Raw genomic sequence first — 17,541 nt, 5'->3', positions numbered from 1 at the left:
ACATGTTGAGGAATCTGCAGAATCCACAGGGCGGACGCATTCTGTGAGCCTGACGAGCGAGACGTTAAAGTGTTGGACTGGAGGCCTGAGGAGGGAGGCTGGTACTGGTACTGGTACTGGTACTGGTACTGGTGGAAACCATCACCAATGGAAAGAAGCCATTCGCCGGAAATGTCAAAGAAAAGGAAATATCTGTCATATCTGACTGTTGACAAAATCTACACGTAATATTTAATATTATCTGAATCCAGTTTTACACCCAAAACCCTGAGTCGGACTGACGTCTGAGTCCCGACAACACATTGTCATCGTGACGTGAACACGCACACACACACACACACACAGGTGAAAATCCACACGGTTTATTTCCGTCAACACAAAGTAAGAAACTTGGTGAGTTTGGTAGAAAAATGATCTGATTCCAATATGAAATCTTCCGAATGAAACGAGTCGAAGCTTCTTAATCTAATAATCCAGAAGAAATAAATAAATGTCGGGACGAGTGGGTGGAGCAGGCTGGCTGTGTCCATCTGGGTGGAGATCGGAGTGAAAATGAAGCAGAGGGTGGAGGAGTCTGGTCTGCTGAAGGGTGGAGGAGTCTGGTCTACTGGAGGGGGAGGAGTCTGGTCTGTTGGTGGGTGGAGGAGGGGGAGGAGTCTGGTCTTCTGGAGGGGGAGAAGGGTGGAGGAGTCTGGTCTGCTAGAGGGTGGAGTAGTCTGGTCTGCTGGAGGGGGAGGAGTCTGGTCTCCTGGAGGGGGAGAAGGGTGGAGTAGTCTGGTCTGCTGGAGGGGGAGGAGTCTGGTCTGCTGGAGGGGGAGAAGGGTGGAGTAGCCTGGTCTGCTGGAGGGGGAGGAGTCTGGTCTGCTGGAGGTGGGAGGAGGGGGAGGAGTCTGGTCTTGGAGGGGGAGAAGGGTGGAGGAGTCTGGTCTACAGGAGGGGGAGGAGTCTGGTCTGCTGTAGGATGGAGGAGGGGGAGGAGTCTGGTCTCCTGGAGGGGGAGAAGGGTGGAGGAGTCTGGTCTACAGGAGGGGGAGGAGTCTGGTCTGCTGGAGGGGGAGGAGTCTGGTCTCCTGGAGGGGGAGAAGGGTGGAGGAGTCTGGTCTACTGGAGGGTGGAGGAGGGGGAGGAGTCTGGTCTGCTAGAGGGTGGAGGAGTCTGGTCTACAGGAGGGGGAGGAGTCTGGTCTACTGGAGGGGGAGGAGTCTGGTCTACTGGAGGGCAGAAGGGTGGAGGAGTGGGAGGAGTCTCATCCACTCAGGGGTCCACGAAGGACACGGAGATGTAGCGGACCCCGGCGGTGGTGGGGAGGCCCTCGTGGTAGTGGGTGAGGCGGCCCGGGTGCATGAGGGCCCAGCCTTTACGAGGGGCACTGATGGAGCAGTCGTAGCGGAGGAACCTGCAGCCCCCACCCTGAGGAGGAGACATTGCACAGCGTTACACCTCTGGAAGGAACCTGCAGCCCCCCCTGGAGGTTTCCTGTGGTGCAGCAGTGACCTCTAGTGGCCACACAGTTTGTTATTTATTTAAAGTAACTTTTATTGATTCACTTCGTAAAACAAGAGGAAATCATGTCGTTTTTAATCATCTTTGTTTTGGAGTTTCTCAGATGTTTGGTAGTCCAGCCCCCCCTGGTGGACCCCCCCCCCCCCCCCCCCCCCCCCCCCCCCCGACTCACCTCATAGTCCAGCCCCCCCTGGTTGAGGGCGATGTTGATGGTGAAGGTGGAGGCGTCGTGATGCGGCCGCAGTGACGGCTGCTCATCTGGTTTATAACGAACCACGAAGGCCAGATCGAACTGGGCCTGAAGACACAACCAGACCACATCAGGCCCTGAACCCTGACCCACATCAGGCCCTGAACCCTGACCCTTGACCCACATCACACCCTGAACCCAGAACTCACAGATTGCACACCCACTTCCTCCCCGCAGTGTGAAGGAGAGAGTAGTAATAGTTTTTGTAAACACTGATCAGCCAGAACATTATGACCAGTGACCTGGTGACCTGGTGACGTTACGTTATGTTGTGACCTGGTGACGTTGTTACGTTGTTACATTGTGACGTTACGTTGTTACATTGTGACGTTATGTTGTGACCTGGTGACATTCTGACGTTGTTACGTTGTGACCTGATGACGTTGTTACATTGTGACGTTACGTTGTTACATTGTGACGTTACGTTGTGACCTGGTGACGTTGTTACGTTGTTACATTGTGACGTTACGTTGTGACCTGGTGACGTTGTTACGTTGTTACATTGTGACGTTACGTTGTGACCTGGTGACGTTACGTTGTTACGTTGTGACCTGATGACGTTGTTACATTGTGACCTGGTGACGTTGTTACGTTGTTACATTGTGACGTTATGTTGTGACCTGGTGACGTTGTTACGTTGTTACATTGTGACGTTACGTTGTTACATTGTGACGTTACGTTGTGACCTGGTGACGTTGTTACGTTGTTACATTGTGATGTTACGTTGTTACATTGTGACGTTACGTTGTGACCTGGTGACGTTGTTACGTTGTTACATTGTGACGTTACGTTGTGACCTGGTGACGTTGTTACGTTGTTACATTGTGACGTTACGTTGTGACCTGGTGACGTTACGTTGTTACGTTGTGACCTGATGACGTTGTTACATTGTGACGTTACGTTGTGACCTGGTGACGTTGTTACATTGTGACGTTACGTTGTGACCTGGTGACGTTACGTTGTTACGTTGTGACCTGATGACGTTGTTACATTGTGACGTTACGTTGTGACCTGGTGACGTTACGTTGTTACGTTGTGACCTGGTGACGTTGTTACGTTGTGACCTGGTGACGTTACGTTGTTACGTTGTGACCTGGTGACGTTGTTACGTTGTGACCAGGTCACGTTGTGACCTGGTGACGTTGTGACCTGGTCACGTTGTGACCTGGTGACGTTGTGACCTGGTCACGTTGTGACCTGGTGACGTTGTCACGTTGTGACCTGGTGCTGCAGCTCGATCTGCTGTGTCTGTTTCTGAAGGTTCTCATGTTTTGGCTGGTGGGTGTGGAGTTTGCAGGTTACAGCCACCAGACAGAGGTCAGAGGTCAGAGGTCAGAACGGGTGGAGCGGACTCACCTGGGTGTAGTAACCTGGGTACATCTTCTCTGTGATGGGGGCGATGTACTCCATCAGCATCTTCTGCCATTCCTTCTCAAAACCGATCTGTTTCATGTGGATGTCGATGGTGGGGACGTTTTCATAGCCGCCCTGGATCCTGGCGTCCTGGAGGACATGGAGGAGGACATGGAGGAGACATGGAGGAGGACATGGAGGAGACATGGAGGAGGACATGGTGTAAAAATAGAGGAGGACATGGAGGAGGACATGGAGGAGACATGGTGTAAATATAGAGGAGGACATGGAGGAGACATGGTGCAAAAATAGAAGAGGACATGGAGACATGGTGGAGACAGGGAAGATATGCAGGACACATCCAGGAGACATAGAGGACACACGGAGGGACAACATGGCGACCATCCACACACACAACCATGAGTCCACTTACCGCATTGTTTCCTCCTGACCACTTCCCATAATGCTCTGCTTCTTCCACCAGGTGGTCACAGGCCACGTCGGAGAACAGAGGGAACCAGTAAACATCTGGACAGGGCTGCAGAGGACAGAGGGAACCAGTAAAGGTCTGAGACTGTAGAACCCAACTGTAGGTTCTACAGTAGTCCGACTGTAGGTTCTACTGTAGTCCGACTAAGTTCTACAGTAGTCCGACTATAGGTTCTACTGCAGTCCAACTGTAAGTTCTACTGTAGTCCGACTGTAGGTTCTACTGCAGTCCAACTGTAGGTTCTACAGTAGTCCGGCTGTAGGTTCTACAGTAGTCCGACTATAGGTTCTACTGCAGTCCAACTGTAAGTTCTACTGTAGTCCGACTGTAGGTTCTACTGCAGTCCCACTGTAGGTTCTACTGTAGTCCAACTATAGGTTCTACTGTAGTCCGACTGTAGGTTCTACAGTAGTCCCACTGTAGGTTCTACTGTAGTCCGACTGTAGGTTCTACAGTAGTCCGACTATAGGTTCTACTGCAGTCCGACTGTAGGTTCTACAGTAGTCCCACTGTAGGTTCTACTGTAGTCCGACTGTAGGTTCTACTGCAGTCCGACTGTAGTCCCACTGTAGTTCAGATCCAAACTCACCGTTTCAATCATCTTTTCCTTCATGATGTGGGTGTAGTTCTGGTGGATGTAGCGCTCCTGCCAGTCCTGCACACACACACACACACACACACACACACACACACACACACACACACACACACACACACACACACACACACACACACACACACACACACTGAAACTCCTCCCTCATCACACCTATGATTTTCTTCATGGAGATGTTTGTGGGGTTTTTATTAAACCGAGGAACCTCCAGGGGGAAGAACTGAGAACCAGGTGTTCTGCTGGATCAGATGGACTAACATGGAGTCTGGTCCCTGCTTGGTGGACCTGGTTGTTGGGGTCTACCTGGTGGACCTGGACCTGGTCTTCACTGGACCCAGGTGCCAGCACTACTGACCCTGGTCAGTCCACCTGCAGGAACGGGTCCCGGGTCTCACCAGAGGGTTCTCGAAGATCTGCCACAGGTCGTTGTGGAGGTGCCGGGTCTGGTAGGTCTCTGTGGACAGGATGCGTCCAAACGACTCCCTGTTGGTGACGAACATGAAGACCCCCTGGAACCAGACCACAAGTTACAGACCGTCTGTAGCCTGTCCACTGGAGGACACACATTACAAACTGTCTGTCCTCAGTTACAGACTGTCTGTCCTGAGCTACAGACTGTCCCTCCTGAGCTACGGACTGTCTGTCCTGAGCTACAGACTGTCCCTCCTGAGCTACTGACTGTCCCTCCTGAGCTACGGTCTGTCCGTCCTGAGCTATGGACTGTCTGTCCTGAGCTACAGACTGTCTGTCCTGAGCTACAGACTGTCCCTCCTGGCTACAGACTGTCCGTCCTGAGATACAGTCTGTCTGTCCTGAGCTACAGACTGTCCCTCCTGAGCTACTGACTGTCCGTCCTGAGCTACAGACTGTCCCTCCTGAGCTACTGACTGTCCCTCCTGAGCTACTGACTGTCCGTCCTGAGCTACAGTCTGTCCGTCCTGAGCTATGGACTGTCTGTCCTGAGCTACAGACTGTCTGTCCTGAGCTACAGACTGTCCCTCCTGAGCTACAGACTGTCCCTCCTGAGCTACAAACTGTCCCTCCTGGCTACAGACTGTCTGTCCTGAGCTACAGTCTGTCTGTCCTGAGCTACAGACGGTCCCTCCTGAGCTACGGACTGTCTGTCCTGAGCTACAGATTGTATGTCCTTAGCTACAGACTGTCCATCCTGAGATGCAGACTGTCCCTCCTGAGCTACAGACTGTCCGTCCTGAGCTACAGACTGTCTGTCCTGAGCTACAGACTGTCTGTCCTGAGCTACAGACTGTCCGTCCTGAGCTACAGACTGTCCGTCCTGAGATGCAGACTGTCCCTCCTGAGCTACAGACTGTCTGTCCTGAGCTACAGACTGTCTGTCCACAGTGTCTGTCCACACTGACCGTCCGGCGGACGTGTTGGCAGAACGCCATGTCGGAGTCCAGAACGTCGGAGCTGAAGATCTCAGGATCACTGAGGTCCGAACGGAGGACGGTGCCGGAGACCAGGAAGACGGAGGACACGTAGGGGACGTTCCACACTCCTCTGGAGGGGGAGGGAGGGAGGGAGAGGGAGAGAGAGGGAGAGGGAGAGAGGGAGAGGGAGAGAGAGGGAGAGGGGGAGAGAGAGAAATCATATTCTTCCAGCTGCTGCTTCTTCATTTCAGTCTAATTATTTAAACCTTCATCACTACACTGAGTAAAGTATCTTCTATCCATCCGTCCATCCGTCCGTCCGTCCATCCATCCATCCGTCCGTCCGTCCACCAACTCACACTCTCTTCTCCTGGACGATGTCGACGTAGTCCTCCGACCGGGCGTAGAACCCGTCTGCACTCAGCGCCCCCCAGAAGTTACTCCACAGCCGTCCAGCTCTGGTGATCATCGGCGCCACGACGGGACTAGACGCCAGAGAGGGAACCAGCTGAGCACAGGGGGCGGAGCCATGGGGGGGGGGGCGGAGCCACAGGGAGGCGGAGCCACAGGGAGACTTACAGATTCTGTTGGATGAGGATGTTGAGCGTCTGGTGGTTGGTCAGCACCACCTCCACGTCCAGGCTGAACACGTAGTCACACTGCTGGTCCTGACGGCACAGGTCACTGCAACACACAGTACACCCAGTACTACACCCAGTACTACACCCAGTACTACACCCAGTACACTGCATCGACATTAGGCGTTGATCTTGTGAGCGTCGGTATCCAGGAACTTACAAGAGCAGGTTGCGAGCAGCAGCGGCGTCCATCTTGTCTTCAGGCTCGATGACCTTGACGTTGTCGTAGAGGGTTCCGTGACTCTTCAGGAAAGTGCTGACGTGACGCTTATGGTGAGTTTCCTACAGGAAACGGAAAACAAGACGCCACGATCAATAAACTGGATTTGTCATAAACTCCTCATTTCATTTTTCTTTCATTGTTTATTGATGTGTGTGGACGTGCGCTCTAGGGTCTGTTCTGTCCGGCTGTAGGGTCTGTTCTGTCCAACTGTAGGGTCTGTTCTGTCCGGCTGTAGGGTCTGTTCTGTCAGAATGTAGGGTCTGTTCTGTTCGGCTGTAGGGTTTGTTCTGTCCGACTGTAGGGTTTGTTCTGTCCGACTGTAGGGTCTGTTCTGTCAGAATGTAGGGTCTGTTCTGTCCAAATGTAGGGTCTGTTCTGTTCAAATGTAGGGTCTGTTCTGTCCAAATGTAGGGTCTGTTCAGTCTGGCTGTAGGGTCTGTTCGGTCCAACTGTAGGGTCTGTTCTGTCCGGCTGTAGGGTCTGTTCTGTCCGGCTGTAGGGTTTGTTCTGTCCGACTGTAGGGTTTGTTCTGTCCGACTGTAGGGTCTGTTCTGTCCAACTGTAGGGTCTGTTCTGTCCGGCTGTAGGGTCTGTTCTGTCCCACTGTAGGGTCTGTTCTGTCCGACTGTAGGGTTTGTTCTGTCCAACTGTAGGGTCTGTTCTGTCCAACTGTAGGGTCTGTTCTGTCCGGCTGTAGGGTCTGTTCTGTCCCACTGTAGGGTCTGTTCTGTCCAGCTCTAGGGTCTGTTCTGTCCCACTGTAGGGTCTGTTCTGTCCGGCTGTAGGGTCTGTTCTGTCCGACTGTAGGGTCTGTTCTGTCCGACTGTAGGGTTTGTTCTGTCCGACTGTAGGGTCTGTTCTGTCCGACTGTAGGGTCTGTTCTGTCCAAATGTAGGGTCTGTTCTGTCCGGCTGTGGGGTCTGTTCTGTCCAACTGTAGGGTCTGTTCTGTCAGAATGTAGGGTCTGTTCTGTCCGGCTGTAGGGTCTGTTCTGTCCGGCTGTAGGGTCTGTTCTGTCCGGCTGTAGGGTCTGTTCTGTCCAGCTGTAGGGTCTGTTCTGTCCGACTGTAGGGTCTGTTCTGTCCCACTGTAGGGTCTGTTGATGTGTTCCCTCACCTGGTTGTAGATGAAGAGTCTCATCCTGCTCTTGGGAAACTGGAGCTTCAACAGACGTTCAAAGAAAACGCTGACGAACGGAGTCGGCTGCTGGATGAAGACGCCCACGACCACCAGGGGGAGCTCTCCGTCCTGACGGGACCACACAGAGACAAGCTCTAACTGTGGTCTGCAGAACCAGGTGACTGGCCTGCAGAACCAGATGACTGACCTGCAGAACCAGGTGACTGGCCTGCAGAACCAGATGACTGACCTGCAGAACCAGGGACTGGCCTGCAGAACCAGGGACTGACCTGCAGAACCAGGGACTGACCTGCAGAGCCAGGTGACTGACCTATAGAACCAGGAGACTGACCTGCAGAACCAGGTGACTGACCTGCAGACCGGAGAGAGAGCGCAGGTTCTCCTCACAGACGCTGCAGCCTCCTTCAAAGGTCCAGATGTTGGGGATGTAGTTTCCCAGGTAGTTGATCTGCAGCTGGAAGTCACAGGGTTGGGTTACAGCATAGATCTATACCGAATAGAATTAATACAACTTCAAGTATCTACTAAAAGGATTGTGTTGCAGAGTAGATCTACACCAAATAGAATAAAACAACTTCAAATATCCAGTGTAAGGATTGTATTACAGCATAGATCTACACCTAATAGAATTAAACAACAACCAGGAGCAAGACCAGGACTTCAATTTGAACTGGCTCCACCTCTCCAGGACCTCCACCTCCCCAGGACCTCCACCTCTCTAGGACCTCCACCTCTCCAGGACCTCCACCTCCCCAGGATCTCCACCTCTCTAGGACCTCCACCTCTCCTGGACCTCCACCTCTCCAGGACATCCACCTCTCCAGGACCTCCACCCCCCCTGGACCTCCACCTCTCCAGGACCTCCACCTCCCCAGGACCTCCACCTCCCCAGGATCTCCACCTCTCTAGGACCTCCACCTCTCTAGGACCTCCACCTCTCCAGGACCTCCACCTCCCCAGGACCTCCACCTCCCCAGGATCTCCACCTCTCTAGGACCTCCACCTCTCCTGGACCTCCACCTCTCCAGGACATCCACCTCTCCAGGACCTCCACCCCCCCTGGACCTCCACCTCCCCAGGACCTCCACCTCCCCAGGATCTCCACCTCTCTAGGACCTCCACCTCTCCTGGACCTCCACCTCCCCAGGACCTCCACCTGTCCTGGACCTCCACCTCTCCAGGACCTCCACCTCTCCTGGACCTCCACCTCCCCAGGACCTCCACCTCCCCAGGATCTCCACCTCTCTAGGACCTCCACCTCTCCTGGACCTCCACCTCCCCAGGACCTCCACCTCCCCAGGATCTCCACCTCTCTAGGACCTCCACCTCTCCTGGACCTCCACCTCTCCAGGACATCCACCTCTCCAGGACCTCCACCCCCCCTGGACCTCCACCTCCCCAGGACCTCCACCTCCCCAGGATCTCCACCTCTCTAGGACCTCCACCTCTCCTGGACCTCCACCTCCCCAGGACCTCCACCTGTCCTGGACCTCCACCTCTCCAGGACCTCCACCTCTCCTGGACCTCCACCTCCCCAGGACCTCCACCTCCCCAGGATCTCCACCTCTCTAGGACCTCCACCTCTCCTGGACCTCCACCTCCCCAGGACCTCCACCTCCCCAGGACCTCCACCTCCCCAGGACCTCCACCTCCTTCTGTCAGCTTCAGACTGACGACTTCAGCTCAGTACCTTTGTTGGCCCGTTGCCATGGACGACGACAGGAAGTGTGTCATAAAGCACATTCCTGGCTCGAACCCGGCCGTCCTCGAACTTCAGCACCACCTCGTCTGGAACACACACACACACACACACACACACAGACACACACACACACACACACACACACACACACACACACACACACACACACACACACACACACACACACACACACAGAGTTCCAGTTGTTCCATAGTTTATCAATCTCTCTCCAGGCAGAACGAAACACTCCTTTGATGTCGTTGGTTCTACCACAGAGCTGACCTCTGACGCTAATGCTAACACTAATGCTAATGCTATGACAGCAGTTTTCCACTGAACCTCAGACAGAACCAGTAAATAGTGACGGATCACGTCCCTGGTTTTGCTGTGAAGCCCGTTGATGTCAGTTCAGTTGACAACAGGAAGTGATCTGATGACGGGAAACTTCATTGATCAGCATCAGGACCGTGAATAACGACAACATGAAGGGTGTTTCTTCACCTTCTGTGTGTGACGATGATGAACTGACTGAGGCTCGGGGTCTACAAGGTTAAAGTCTGACTGTAAAGACGGTCTGAACCGGAGAGAAAGTCTACAGATCCGGTCTGGACCTGGAGGACGAGGCACTACGAGGAGAGTTCTGTGTTTTCCATTGGGTCCTGAGGCTCAGAGAGACTTGCTGGAAGGTTCTCCCCCCCCCCCCCCCGCGAGAACGGCTCTTGTCTGCAGCAGTGGAATGTGAGTGTGGAAGAGGCTGTTTGTGGGCGGAGCCGGTCTCCGAGTCCACCGGATCCAGCTGTTCACGCTGGCCTGACGAATTCCTTCCTCTGCCTCAGAGGGAAACATGCCCGAGTCTCAGCGAGACTGGAATTCGTGTCTGGACGCGTCGCTGCTCCTGAAATACTTCCAGTGTGACGCTCTGGGCTCTGCACTCCGTGAACCAGGGATCAGAACCAGGGGGGGGGGGGGACGGGTCATCACAGCCACTGCGAGGTTCGACCACGTTGGCCGTTTGACTCCACGCCGTGTACTTGACCGATCGCAGCGACTCCGATGAAGAAGACCTCCTGGGCCGTTTTCTCAGGTAGCTTCGGTAGGTTTAGCTGCTGGTTCGACTCCTACTGCCCAGAACCAGCAACAACGACCGGAACAACCCCGGGTGGGGAGCTTCATGAAGAGGCTGAGAACCCGATTGGCCCTCAGGCTCACCTGAAGACCACTGCCGCCCTGCGGGGGGGGGGGGGGCAGCGTTGAGGTGTTGGTGCTGAGGCGTCACTCACCCAGAGCGCCGTCGAGGTTCTGGAACAGGCGACACTTGCTGTCCAGGGTGATGTTCAAGGATTTCTGGAAGATGGAAGCACAAGTGGAAGGTGTGAAGCTGCGCAGAACCCGAACCACCAGCTCCTGCACTGCTAAGCCCCGCCCCCAAACAAGCATTCAACTGTCCTGAACAGTCGACTCGGACATTGTCAGTGGAGAAGCATGAGAGCGCTCGTCTTGTTTGGACTTTTAGTCTTTGAAGATGCAACGTGAACAGATTTATGTTCCGTGAAGCAGAGAACCGAGGAACCCTGAGCAGGTGGAGCAACTGTAACTAAGGGGGCGGGGCTTAGCGGGAGCTCAGACAAAGGTCAACTGAAATAAGTGTGAAACGCCTTTGTGTAAAAAGTAAATATTGACCGGCAGTGGAGAGTCAAAACAAAGAAGACTCACTCGTTTCACCGGATCGGTGTAAATCCTGGTGAAGAACAGCTGGTCGCTGTCGCCGTCGCCGCCGTTCCAGGTCGACAGCATCTCTCTGAGGTTGGGCAGGTAACCCATGAAGCCTGGAGGAGGAGGAGGAGGAGGAGGAGGAGGAGGAGGAGGAGGAAGAAGAAGAATCAGACAGGAAAGATGTGCTCATATCAACCAGTTTTCAGAAGTGGACAGTGTCCACATTCAGGTACTGAGGAACATTTTCTCTTCTAACGAGTCTCTTCTAACAAGTCTCCTACTCTAATGAGTCCCCTCCTCTAACGGGTCTACTGAGTCTCCTCCTCTAATGGATCTCCTCCTCTAACGAGTGTCCTTCTCTAATGGATCTCCTCCTCTAACGAGTCTCCTTCTCTAACGGGTCTCCTACTCTAGCGAGTCTCCTCCTCTAGCAAGTCTCCTCCTCTAACGAGTCTTCTCCTCTAACGAGTCTTCTCCTCTGGCTCCTCTAACGAGTCTCCTCCTCGAACGGGTCTCCTCTAACGAGTCTCCTCCTCTAACGAGTCTTCTCCTCTGGCTCCTCTAACGAGTCTCCTCCTCTAACGAGTCTTCTCCTCTGGCTCCTCTAACGAGTCTCCTCCTCGAACGGGTCTCCTCCAACGAGTCTCCTCCTCTAACGAGTCTCCTCCTCTAACGAGTCTTCTCCTCTGGCTCCTCTAACGAGTCTCCTCCTCGAACGGGTCTCCTCTAACGAGTCTCCTCCTCTAACGAGTCTTCTCCTCTGGCTCCTCTAACGAGTCTCCTCCTCTACCGAGTCTTCTCCTCTGGCTCCTCTAACGAGTCTCCTCCTCTACCGAGTCTTCTCCTCTGGCTCCTCTAACGAGTCTCCTCCTCTAACGAGCACCAGGTGGAGGGTTGAGGGTTTCATGGTTTCGGCCGCCTGCTGATTAAAGACGTCTTGTAAAAGTGAAAAGTGCCACATCAGCAGCAGCTTCACAGGAACCCCAGTGTTGCATGCTGGGACGTCCTGAGTGTTGCATGCTGGGACGTCCTGAGTGTTGCATGCTGGGACGTCCTCCTTGGACCCCCAGACCCAGGCCTGGTGGACTTACCCCCGGAGCCCAGGAAGCGGTTGCCCTCCCTGACCAGGGGGTGTTTGTCCTCCAGGTGGCGGTCTGGCCAGACCAGGGTCTGGGACGAGAAGACCACCTTGTGCCGGGTCTGGTGGAACTTCTTCAGCAGCTCTTTGGGGCCCGAGGCCAGAACCACGTCGTAGCTGGGGGGAGACAGGAAGTGTGTGAGACACACACACACACACACACACACACAGAGGAAGGTCCTCCCTACCTGTCAGTAAACAGGATGATCTGGTCCTGGTCCTGGTCCTTCATCTGGTCCAGGGCAGTCTTCAGGAGTCTCACCTTCTGTCCCCCTCCTGGAGAAGACATGTGGTCTCCTCCGTCCCACGCGTCCCCTCGGCCCAGAACCTGCAAACAGACCGGCTGCAGTCTGAGGAGGACCGGGACCAGGACCAGGACCAGCAGGACCCCGTCAGACCAGAAGCCGTTCTGGTCCGGCAGAACCTCCTACCTTCACGCTGTAGTTGAAATGTTCAGCAGACCTCAAGAAACGCCTGAAGCCGTCGGTCTCTCTGGTTGCCACGGTAACCAGCAGAAGCTTTCCTGAAAGACACAACGTGACGGAGCTCAGGACCACAAGAACCTGGACCAGAGGAGAGCAGCTGATGAAGGAGAGCAGCTGATAAAGGAGATTTGTGTATAAAGGAGATCAGCTGATGGGGGAGATAAGCAGATAAAGGAGATCAGCCAATAAATTAGACCAACAGACAAATTACACCATCTGGTAAAGGAGATCAGCTGATAAAAGAGAGCAGCAGATAAAGGAAAGCAACTGATAAAGGAGAGCAGTTGATGGAGGAGAGCAGCTGATAAAGGAGATCAGCTGATAAAAGAGCACGGCAGATAAAGGAGAGCAACTGATGGAGGAGAGCGGCTGATAAAGGAGAGCACCTAATGGAGGAGAGTGGCTGATAAAGGAGAGCAGCTGATGGAGGAGAGCAGCTGATGGAGGAGAGCAGCTGATAAAGGAGAGCAGCTGATGGAGGAGAGTGGCTGATAAAGGAGAGCACCTAATGGAGGAGAGCAGCTGATGGAGGAGAGTGGCTGATAAAGGAGAGCAGCTGATGGAGGAGAGCAGCTGATAAAGGAGAGCAGCTGATGGAGGAGAGCAGCTGATAAAGGAGAGCAGCCATCATATAAACAATCGAAACTTTGTTGAAGCATCAAAACATTTAAACCGTTGAAAAGTCAAATGTTCCACTGAGGCTGCAACACACACACACACACACACACACACACACACACACACACACACACACACACACACACACACACACACACACACACACACACACACACACACAAGGGTCTCGGCAGCAGTTCCTTTCCACGTCACCAGAGAAACTTCTATAAACACCAAGTTTCTCCAAACTCCCAAACACGGAGCGACGGGTAACGGGTACTGGGATACTCGGATACCGGGTAACGAGTACCGGATACTCGGATACTCGGGACACCGGGAAAAGGAGCCCCCGCGCCCCGGATGCCCGGACACCCGGGCAACCGAGGGCTCCTCGGCGCTCCGACCCGCACAACGCGCCGTGAGGAGCGGACGGACGGAGCCTCGGAGCTCCGCTTACCTCCAGCCGGCCGCTGCTCGCAGGCTGCCGGGGGGGACCAGGAGGACCAGGACCAGGACCAGGACCGGGACCGGGACCCGGACCGGGACCGGGACCGGGACCGGTAGCTTCGTGCAGTAGCCCCGGTTCAATCTCCACTCTGCAGCCTGAAGGGTTAATGAGATGGAAAGACACTGGAATCCTTCTGGAACAACTGCTGCCTGCCTCTCTCGCTCTCTCTCTCTCTCTCTGTGTGTGTGTGTCTCTCTCTCTCTCTCTCGCTCTCTCTCTCTCTCTCTCTGTGTGTGTGTGTCTCTCTCTCTCGCTCTCTCTCTCATCTCTGTGTGTGTGTGTGTCTCTCTCTCTCCGCTCTCGCTCTCTCTCTCTCTCTCTCTCTCTCGTCTCGCTCTCTCTCTCTCTCTCTCTCGCTCTCTCTCTCTCTCTGTGTGTGTGTGTGTCTCTCTCTCTCTCTCATCTCTCTCTCTCTCTATCTCTCTCTCTCACTCATCTCTCTCTCGCTCTCTCTCTCTCTCTCTCTGTGTGTGTGTGTGTCTCTCTCTCTCGCTCTCTCTCTCTCTCTGTGTGTGTGTGTGTCTCTCTCTCTCTCTCTCGCTCTCTCTCTCTCTCTCTCTCTCTCTCTCTCCTCTGTGTCGCTCTCTCTCTCTGTGTCGCTCTCTCTCTCTCTCTCTCTCTGTGTGTGTGTCTCTCTCTCTCTGCCCCCCTCTCTCTCTCTGTCTCTCTCGCTCTTCTCTCTCTCTGCCCCTCTCTCTCTCTCTGTGTGTGTGTCTCTCTCTCTCTCTGCCCCCCCTCTCTCTGTGTGTGTGTGTCTCTCTCTCTCTCTCTGTCTCTCTCTGTCGCTCTCTCTCTCTCTCTCTCTGCCTCTCTCTCTCTCTCTGTCTCTCTCTCTCCTCTGCCTCTCTGTCTCTCTGTCTCTCTCTCTCTCCGCCTCTCTCTCTCTCTCCCTTCCTCTCTCTCTCTCTCTCTCCCTTCCTCTTCTCCGCCCCTCTCTCTCTCTCTCTCTCTCTCTGCTCCCACACACTCCACTTCAGGAAGAGCCCCCCCCCCCCCCCCCCCCCCCCCCAGTAGACATGAGGACTTGCACGTAGACTCTAGCTCGGTCCTCCAACACAGAAGAAGAAGAACTTTTTACAGCCGTTTGTCCGACAGGCAAGCAGAAGAGGAGGAAAACATTTGGGGGGAGCAAATCGATTAATATCGAACATATCAAACAGTCTTCATAAAGTAGACGTATTTGATCAGTTGTACTTCTTCCTGCACGTTAATTAAAATATATAAGGAATGTAGATGAGTCAGTGTATTTATATGCGTGTTTGTATATACTTAAATATAGATTATTTACTTTCTCTGAATATTTTCATAAGGTATAATTTATTTATATTATCATAACACCTGTAGGTGTGTATTACAGACGAATGTACGGATGAATTAATTAACAAAATTCTAGATCGTATTTGTGATTGATAATTGATAAATACTGTGTTGTATGGGTTTAATAATGCATTCACATTATTTTTTTCAAACTTATTAAAATTGGTGAGTAGTGCACAATCTGTCTCTGCTTCGTGTGTGTGTGTGTGTGTGTGTGTGTGTGTGTGTGTGTGTGTGTGTGTGTAGGGGTGTTTTTATAAAAAACACAAATCAGAACATTCCATTATTGTTTATTCCACTTAAAACATCAAAATACACCAAACCATGTGTTCAGTATCAGAACTACATGTGTGAAGTTTGCAGGAGAGAAAACCAGGTGAGGATCAGTTCAGTATTCAGCGACTCGTGATTGATTAAGTCTCTGAACACTTTATTGCTCCTGCCAAAACGCATTCGACTGAGCAGAGCGGCCGCCCGGACCAATATGGCGGAGGGCGATGACGTAAAAGCATACAAATTAACTTTATTCAGTAAAACTCTACTACGTTTCACGTTTGAGTCGAAGATTTCAACAACACACACGTATGTAGTGACACACAATCGGTCTGTTTTCATGCGAGATTGTAAAATATACGATTAGAAACCTTCAGTTTGTAATATATTAGAAGAATCCATGTTTTATCGGGAACGCTCGACGTTTTGCGACATACTTCCGCGCCGCTTTACGACACCTGTGACAAACCAGAAGTGCTTGAGACGGAGTAGAAATCCTCCAGAAACTCGGAAGTTCTGCTCATTTCGCAGAGGATTTCGAGCGGGACGGGAGGCGAGTGGGCCGCTGGACGGCCGGAGGACATCCGAGGACGGAGAGGGGAACGAAGGGGACCCCCCCCGGTGACGTTCCTCCAGCGGTCCGTCCCCCGCGTTAGCCGCGTTAGCTTCAGCTGTTAGCAGCGCACACTGACTGTCTGTCTGTTTGTTTGCTAGCCGCGTTAGCTTCAGCTGTTAGCAGCGCACACAGTCTGTCTGTCTGTTTGTTTTGTTTGTTTGTTTGTTTGATGCTCCTGGACCAAAGACCCCCACGTGACAGCCTGTCAGCTCCTGGTCTCCATGTGACTTGCTTCCTCTCTTGGGTGTGACTGATCCAGCGACCCTTGGACCCGGACCCGGACCGGACCTCGACCTGGGGGGACTGGCCCCCATGTGACGGTCCCTCCTGCCCCCCTGCGGAGAGGACGCCTGCCCCCCTCCCCCCCCCCCCTCCCCCCGGCCGGGACGATGTGGCTCCAGCAAGCGGTCTGAAGGGCCTCCCGGGTCTGCTGTCCAGCAGCTGGGCCCGGGCGGCTGCTGGCGGTCCTGCTGGGTCCTGCTGGTCTTCTACTGGTACCTGGGGCCCGAGCAGCGCTGGACCCTGTTCGGCGGGCGCCGCCATGCCGGCGGGGCGGCGGGCCAGTGCCTCCTGGCCGAGGTCCGGCGCTGGCGCTCGCTGGTGGAGCGCGGCGAGGCGGTGTACCGCACGCCCCAGGAGCCGCTGGACACGCCCCTGGTGACGGGGTAACGGACACCTCCTGGTGGACCTGGACGCCAACCGGCTGTGGGTGGCGTCCTCGTCCCGGCCCGGCTCCGCCCCCGTCCACCAGACGGACTTCTCGCCCCGGGCGGCACTCTCGGCTGGACGGCGAGCGGGGCGGAGGCGCGGGCCAGCCTGCTGTGGGTTCCGCAAGGGGGCGGTGCTGTCGGTGCGCTGCGTCCCGCCCCCCCAGGGGGTCCGGGACTGCGTCACGGTCCGGGAGGAGTTCCTGGCCCACCGCAGCCGGCCCAACGTCCTCCTGCAGCGGGTCCACGTCCACAAACCCGGGGGGACCGGCCCGTCGCCCTGGACGTGTCCCCCGGCCAGCCCGTCCCCCGGCGGGGGTGGAGGCGGCAAAGGGTTTTCTCCAGCAGCGTGGAGACGCTGGAGGACGGGGACGTGGTCCTGTGGCAGGGCAGGGTCCCGCTGGACGGCAGCCGGGGGAATGGGGGTGGTGGTGGTCTCCAAGAAGCTCAAGCCCCGGGTCCAGGTCGCCGCCAAGTCCGACTACACGGACCACGTGGGTGTCGGTGGTCTGGGACCTCGGAGCCCGTGGACTCGTCCCGGGTGGAGGACGTCCTCGGCGGTCTCCCGGGACGGAGCCAGGAAGGAGCTGGGGGAACTGCTGAGGGCCAACGTGGACGACCTGGTGGAAGACCACCAGCAGGCCTGGATGGACCTGTTCATCTCAGGTGAGCTTCTGTCTTCTTCTGTCCCCCCCCATGTCTCCCTTTGTCTCCATCCCCTTGTCTCTCCTGGTCTCCCCTTGTCTCTCCTCTTGTCCCCACCTGGTCTCTTCTTATGTCTCCCCTTGTCGATCATCCTAGTCTCCCTTTGTGTCTCTCCCCTTGAGTCTCCCCTCGTGTCTCCCCCTGTCTCTCCTCTT

The 17,541-nt window shown here is 54.6% G+C and overlaps 2 protein-coding genes across 2 annotated transcripts in view; one reads left to right on the top strand and one right to left on the bottom strand.

Moving 5' to 3' along the window:
• Positions 1–346: 346 nt before the first annotated feature.
• plod1a (procollagen-lysine, 2-oxoglutarate 5-dioxygenase 1a) lies at positions 347–13,844 on the bottom strand (the record flags this gene model as incomplete). The annotated part of the gene is made up of 19 exons (XM_080497006.1): positions 347–1,410; positions 1,676–1,801; positions 3,110–3,256; positions 3,540–3,644; positions 4,186–4,251; positions 4,608–4,721; positions 5,592–5,733; positions 5,963–6,088; positions 6,183–6,287; positions 6,402–6,523; positions 7,581–7,712; positions 7,957–8,058; positions 9,295–9,392; positions 10,587–10,650; positions 11,020–11,132; positions 12,111–12,274; positions 12,346–12,485; positions 12,589–12,680; positions 13,718–13,844. Coding segments are annotated over 19 exons (2,241 nt in total), but the record flags the coding sequence as incomplete, so codon positions are not given.
• A 1,987-nt stretch (positions 13,845–15,831) lies between these two features.
• The window catches only part of rcc2 (regulator of chromosome condensation 2), a 9,128-nt gene continuing 7,418 nt past the window's right edge, over positions 15,832–17,541 (top strand). Inside the window, 11 exon segments of the mRNA XM_080497005.1 lie at positions 15,832–16,381; positions 16,384–16,440; positions 16,443–16,637; positions 16,639–16,758; positions 16,761–16,799; positions 16,801–16,941; positions 16,944–17,096; positions 17,098–17,178; positions 17,180–17,194; positions 17,196–17,246; positions 17,248–17,347. Coding sequence (XP_080353131.1) covers positions 16,364–16,381; positions 16,384–16,440; positions 16,443–16,637; positions 16,639–16,758; positions 16,761–16,799; positions 16,801–16,941; positions 16,944–17,096; positions 17,098–17,178; positions 17,180–17,194; positions 17,196–17,246; positions 17,248–17,347 — 970 coding nt within the window. The 5' untranslated portion in view covers positions 15,832–16,363.

The sequence above is a fragment of the Blennius ocellaris genome (genome assembly GCF_963422515.1).
Source record: "Blennius ocellaris genome assembly, chromosome: 5".
Classification (NCBI taxonomy): domain Eukaryota; kingdom Metazoa; phylum Chordata; class Actinopteri; order Blenniiformes; family Blenniidae; genus Blennius; species Blennius ocellaris.
This window is presented reverse-complemented; position numbering and strand designations above follow the sequence as displayed.